This window comes from Microcaecilia unicolor, chromosome 14 (genome assembly GCF_901765095.1).
Source record: "Microcaecilia unicolor chromosome 14, aMicUni1.1, whole genome shotgun sequence".
Taxonomy (NCBI): Eukaryota; Metazoa; Chordata; class Amphibia; order Gymnophiona; family Siphonopidae; genus Microcaecilia; species Microcaecilia unicolor.
In genome coordinates this window covers 7,495,950-7,502,651 of record NC_044044.1, presented here as the reverse complement: position 1 = coordinate 7,502,651, position 6,702 = coordinate 7,495,950, and the positions used below count along the sequence as shown (strand labels likewise).

Sequence of the window (6,702 nt, the reverse complement as noted above, 5' to 3'; positions counted from 1 at the left end):
ATTAACAGCACAGAATGCTATAGCTAGACTTCTGTCTAATACCTTGAGATTTGACCATAATTTCCCTAGCGCTACAAACATTTCACTGGTTACCTGCTGGTCTTGATTTTCAAAGCAATAAAAATGAAGTCCCCCTGCCTTTGGAAACAGTACTGAGGGTGTTTTGTCCATCCTGAGCATTGTGCTCTGCAGAGAAACTTTTACTAGATGTTCGAGCTTTCAAACATATCAGACTAGATGATTACAGGCAAATAATATTTTCCATAGAGGATGCTCAATTTGGAATATGTTTCTAGTACATTTGTGTAGAAGGAAAACATACAGCTTCAAAAACAATTTTTTGTTTCAAAAGGCTCTTAATTGAAGATGGTGATAGTAATGGTGATTTGGTCATGCTAGAATGATTTTACTATTTATAAGAAGTTAATAGGTTTTAGGATGTCTCTTCATTTTAGCTATTTTTGATAAATATGTGTATAATGATATAACCCTCCTAGTATCTAGGATAGTGTGGTATAGAAACTGTGAAATAAAATAAATAAATACTGAGCAGATAGACTGTTTTGGAGCCTGTTACTATCTGTATAGGGGATGAGCATTTATGAGTAAAGAACTTATAAGTTTGACAGCAGCAAATACATTTTTACCATCCTTTGAAAATTTGCCTCAATGTTTACAGACTATTTTAAAGGTATTCAGTTTTCACAATTCAATCATTTCAACAATTTGGATCAATTTTCAACTTTCCTCATGGGGCGGGGACACAAGATCATGATAAATAAATCCTCCTCCTTATGGTATTTTTTAATGATATTTCTTTTCCTATTATATGTCCCCTTGTATTCAGGTCAGGTCTGAGCAGAATAATGTAACACTTGGGGATGAATATACAACCCAGTAGTCCAGCACTAGAAGCCAGAATTGCAAATATTTCCACAGCCACCATGGATTTGCCTTTGGTGCTCAGGTATGATGGGATGAAGGACACCCAAACACTACAGAACACCAGCATGCTGAAAGTGATAAACTTAGCCTCATTAAAACTATCTGGAACCTTCCTTACTAGGAAAGCCACACTGAAACTAAGAAATGCCAAAAAGAACATGTACCCAATCACACTATAAAATGCTGTAGTGGACCCCTCATTGCACTGTAAAACAATCTTTCCAGTAACAGATTGTGTGTCAAATTCAGGGAACGGAGGAGAGATGAGCAGCCATACAGTGCATATCACAATTTCACCAGAGGTGCAGAGAAGAACTAGATAGCTGGACACTCTTGTCCTAACCCATTTTCTTAAATTGCTGCCGGGTTTGTTGGCACCAAAGGCAATGACTACTGTAACAGTTTTTGCTAATACAGTCGAAACAGCAATTGTAAATATTATCCCAAAAGCAGATTGCCTGAAAAGACAGGTCAGTGTCTCAGGCTGTCCAATGAATACCAAGGCACAGAGGAAAGAGAACATGAGGGAGATGAGGAGGATGTAGCTGAGGTTCTGGTTATTGGCTTTCACTACTGGTGTGTCCTGATATTTAATTAAGATTCCCAACACTAGGACAGTGATAATGAATAAGAGAATAGAAATTGAAGACAAAGTTTCACCCAAAGGATCATCATAGGACAAGAAATCAATGTCTCTTGGTAAACACTCATCCTTCTTCTCACTGGGCCACCGATCTTCAGGGCACTTCAAGCAGTTCTCTGCATCTATGAAACATACATTTCTTAAAGATTAATTTGTAAATATTTAATTACCAACAAATCAGAGTTGTGAGAGAGTGTGAGGGGAGATATAAGACTTGAGGGTTGGCAGGGTACTGGGAGGATGAAGGGCACCACCTCATCTCTCACCTCAGGTGACAGACTGACTTGGGCCATCCCTGTGCACAGATACACAAAGGTAAGAATGAAAGGCATAACATTAGTTGGGTCATTTTTTTAACAATAGTTTGCATATGCTTCCACTATAGCATGTGGCTGTTTTATTTTTCCCCAGCTAGGTCTGTGCACACAATCACCCCTATTCTATAAATGAAGCTCAAAACTGTGTGTATAGAAATATGGATATTTGCCCAATTTGTGCACACAATTTAATAGAGCAATGAGCCAATTAGTGCCAATAATTGAGTGCTAACAGTTGATTACTGGTCTTAATTAGCCACATCTAAATATTTTGACATGGATCCTTGTGCTAAGCGCTATTCTATAAATGGCAAACAATTCAGAATAGAGAATATTTATTTATTTATTTATTTATTTATTTATGTATTACATTTGTATCCCACATTTCCCACCTATTTGCAGGCTTAATGTGGCAAACATAGTACCATAGGTGTTTGCCAAGAACGGCAGAGAAACAAATACAAGGTGATATTGTGGGCAAGTAAAGGGTCCATTTCTTTCAGGCATAAGGGAATCAGAGAGAGGGAAGGTTAAATAGTGTCCAATACAATCACTGGATTTGCTGCATTGTAGGGCGTTGGCACCTATGTTGGGTCAATAGTGTATGCCTTTCTAAATAGGTAGGTTTTTAGTGATTTCCTGAAGTTTAGATGGTCGTAGATTGTTTTCACTCCTTTTGGCAGTGCATTCCATAGTTTTGTACCTAAATAGGAGAAGCTGGATGCATAGGTTGTTTTGTATTTGAGATCTTTGCAGCATGGATAATGGAGGTTTAGATATGTTCGAGATAATCCGGAACTGTTCCTATTTGGCAGGTCTATGAGGTCAATCATGTATCCTGGGACTGCGCCGTAGATAATTTTGTGGATCAGGGTACAGAATTTGAAGGTAATGCGCTCCTTAATAGGGAGCCAGTGCACTTTTTCTCAGAAGGGTCTGGCACTTTCGAATCGGGTCTTACCGAATATCAGCCTGGCTGCTGTATTCTGGGCTGTCTGGAGTTTCTTTGTGAGTTGATCTTTGCATCCCGCGTAGATTCCGTTACAGTAATCTGCATGGCTTAATACCATTGATTGTATTAATTTACAAAATGTTCCTCTGGGAAGAAGGGTTTTAGGCATTTAAGTTTCCACATTGAATGGAACATTTTCTTTGTTGTGGAGTTTACTTGGCTTTCAAGAGTAAGGTTGCGGTCAATTATGACGCCGAGTATTTTTCAGTTGTCTGGGATAGGGAGGGTATGGTCTGGGTTGTTTATGGCTGTGGGGGTGAGCTTATTGTATTGAGATGATAAGACAAGGCTGTGTGGTTTTTCAGAGTTCAATTTCAGTTGGAAGAAATTTGCCCATGAGACCATTGTGTTCAAGCCGAGCTTGATTTCATTGGTAATTTCTGCCAAATCATATTTGAAGGGAATATAGATTGTAACGTCGTCTGCATAAATGAACGGGTTCAGGCCTATGTTGGATAAGGCTTTGGCCAGTGGGATCATCATTATATTGAAGAGTATTGGTGATAGTGGAGAGCCTTGAGGTACTAGGCAGCCAGATTTCCATGGAGGCGATATGTTTGAATTTGATTTTACTTGATATGTTCTGGTGGTTAGGAAACCTTTGATCCAGTTAAGTATATGTCCACCAATCTCGAAGTGATCTAATAGTTTTAGTAGTATGTTGTGGTTTACCATATCAAAAGCGCTTGACATGTCAAATTGGAGGAGGAGGATGTTTTTACCTGTGGCTATTTCCCGCTTGAATTTGGCCAGTAGAGTGACTAGTACAGTTTTGGTGCTCTGAAGGGGGCGGAATCCTGATTGTGACTCATGTAAAAATGAGACCTTGTCCAGATATTCAGTGAGCTGTTTGGTAACTAGGCTTTCCATCAGTTTGACTACTAATGGGATGCAACTGGGCGGTAGTTGGTGAGATCATTTGTTTTTTTTCTTGGTGTCTTTTGGTAAAGTGGTGAGTAGGATGCTGCCGTATTCCTCAGGGAATAAACCTTTTTGTAACATGTAATTTAGAAAGTGTGGTCTGCTAAGAAACAGTCGGGTGCGGATTTAAGTAGATGGCGGGGGCAGATGTCTAGTTTACAGTGGGTATTGGAGAACCTATAAGTCGCCTGTGTGACTGATTCAATGGTGAGGAGAGCAATGGTGTATGGTCTGCTGTGTATTCGCAAAAGGTTGGGTTCATTCCATTGATGAAGTTAAAGTTATCGAGGTCGGAAATGTGCTGAGGGAATAGTGTGCTAGAGAATAGCTTTCAGTGCTCAATGTTTGGCACCTGAATTGGTGCCATTCACTGAATCTAGTCCAATATGTGTTGCTACATAGAATGCTACATTGTTTCAGAAGCTAAGAGGCCATAGCCAAAAATTACCTTTATTGCATAAATCTGAATATTAAATATGATGTAGGATGCATAGAAATATTTATCATCTTGCTATATCAATGTATTTTCTAAGTTTCCAGTACCTATAGATGTATATCTGGTTCACATTAACATTAGGTATTTTATATTTATAAAACACTGTGATGTGTTTTGTCTACCTGTGGTATTAGAATACATCCCTTCAGAGCAGGCGAAACAGTCAAAGCAGCAGATCGGCTTCTCAGGATCAATGACTTTCCTGTATCCAGGAATACAGCTCTCAGAGCACACAGAGCGGGGGACCTAAGGAGAGGAAGAAAGAGAGAAATAGTCATAATCTCCAATCAGCAGTTGCCTCTCTCTATAAGAGAGCTTGTCTGCTATATCTGCTTCCAATACTTCTGATGTACTAATGACAACATGCTAAATATCCCCCAGTAAATAGAGCATTTCAGAGGTATCACACAACAGTTACATGAGACGTAATTTAAAGACAGACTGGGAATGTTTTCAACAAAGAGCAGGAATATTTATTCTATAATTATAAAAACGTGTGATTGCAAACTTTTTCAAATCCTTTTCTTCCTATGCCTTTTCTAAGCTGCCCTGTTCCCACATTATAAACCCTACTACAAACAGGATGGTGTCAGGCCTGGTTAAAGGGAGTTTTCCATCTGATGGCGGTAAGGTTCACAAAGAGTTGCTTGTCCTTGGGAGCTGAGGGCTTGAAACGTCCAACATGGATCCAGGCGGTTGTCAAATTAGGGAACTGAAAGACTTGCATGATGTCATAGTAAGTTGCAACATGTCTTTTGTCATCAAAGAAGATTTCACGTCCATCTGGGTCTTTAAAGTGAACCTCTTTTAGGTATTGGTTGAGCTAGAAAGATAATGTATAGTTAGAAATATGTTTTTTTTAGAGAGGGCTTGTCATGGGTGGAGAATGAACATAGTGGCATTAACCAGGTTGTGCTTTCATATTAGCAAATACTAATTGATTATCAGACACTAATGGACCCTTTTATAAAGGCGTATATGTTTCTACACACGTCCAGCACGTGTCAAATCGGCATTACCGCCTGGCTAGCATGTGTGCCTGATGGTAATTCCAAGTTTGGCGCATACCCAAAACACGTGATAGAAAATAGCTGGCAGTTGGCACATGCATGGATAACACATGAGCTCTTACCACTATGTCAATGCGAGTCATTAAGGGCTCAGGCTGTAAATAGACATGTGCTGGTTTTAGTTTTGCCACACATCCATTTCCTGCCCCTCCCCCCAAAAAAAACCCTTTTTTCCAGACGCAGTGGACAAATGGTTCAGCGAGCGTCCAATATGAGCAGACACAGTACCGTAGGCCACTTTTTGGTGCACCTTTATAAAAGAGCCCCTTAATTTAAGAGCCTTTAGTGCATCCTAAATGGAAGGTATTAAAGGCTTCCACATTAATTTTTTTTCAATCACTGCCTACTAATACAAATATTAGCATAAGGCCAGAAAAATATAATTTAAAAAACATATTTTATGTCCACTCTAGAAATGGGATTAGTGTGGGGAAAGTGCCCGCGTTAGCACTCCTTACGTCTATTTCTTAGGGCAGCTTAGTAGAAAGGCCCCTTAACTTATGACTGCAAGGTGGCATTCACAAGAGCATGGGTATGTCATGGATGTGTTGCTTAGGGCTCCTTTTACTAAGTGGCAGTAAACCCAATGCAGGCTTACCGCTCGCTAAACAGGAAGTACCGTTCAGCCATCGCAGCAGCCCAGCGGTACTTCCCATCCCTAGCTCACTGTCATTTCTTGCGCTACAAAAATGTATTTATTTTTGTTGTGCCAGAGTGTACCCGGTGGTACTCAGGCAGTGCCACGTGCTGACTGGTTACCACCAGGTTATCGCGGGAGCCCTTACTGCTTCCCCCAAAATGTCTGCGCTGCAAGTGCTTTACTTGCGATATGGCCATTTCGTGCAGGAAAGTGAGACTTCCTTTTACCAGGTGCAGTAAAAGGTGGCATTGGCACGAATGAAAAACACAGGTCGACGCCACCGCAGACACCTCTTTCCCGCAGCTTGGTAAAAGGGGCCCTTAGTGAGGTGCACAAATTATAGAAGATGTTGTACATAGAACATTACAAGCTTAGTTGAAATTTCAATAAGATATCTCACCTAAATTTTGGTATGCAAAAGTCGATTTATGTTTGTATTTTATAAGTGATTTATGGAATAGTTGTTAAGGTTGGTTTTTGTGTCATCTAGATTTTAGCACCATTCTATAGGTGATTTTTTGGTTTCTGTTTTTGTTTTTTTAAAGTATCACTCTGTGTCAGATGAAAAGTTGGTGGAGTCCAGCATCCTGTGTCAAGTGACATTTTCGAACGTGGATGGTCATCTCTAAGGGGGCCCATCTGTAAGGACGGTGCCACA

The 6,702-nt window shown here is 40.0% G+C and overlaps 2 protein-coding genes across 2 annotated transcripts in view; both read right to left on the bottom strand.

The window, feature by feature from the left end:
• Nucleotides 1–765: 765 nt before the first annotated feature.
• LOC115458246 (vomeronasal type-2 receptor 26-like) lies at nt 766–4,699 on the bottom strand. The gene is made up of 3 exons (XM_030188105.1): nt 4,688–4,699; nt 4,457–4,580; nt 766–1,710 (listed from the first exon to the last, which is right to left on the bottom strand). The coding sequence occupies exons 1-3, from the start codon at nt 4,697–4,699 to the stop codon at nt 770–772; spliced, it is 1,077 nt and encodes a 358-aa protein (XP_030043965.1). The 3' UTR covers nt 766–769.
• The window catches only part of LOC115457752 (extracellular calcium-sensing receptor-like), a 45,039-nt gene continuing 43,004 nt past the window's right edge, over nt 4,668–6,702 (bottom strand). The window contains exon 4 of the mRNA XM_030187329.1: nt 4,668–5,157. Within this exon, the coding sequence (XP_030043189.1) occupies nt 4,924–5,157 (234 nt within the window). The 3' untranslated portion in view covers nt 4,668–4,923. The remainder of the gene's footprint in view (nt 5,158–6,702) is intronic.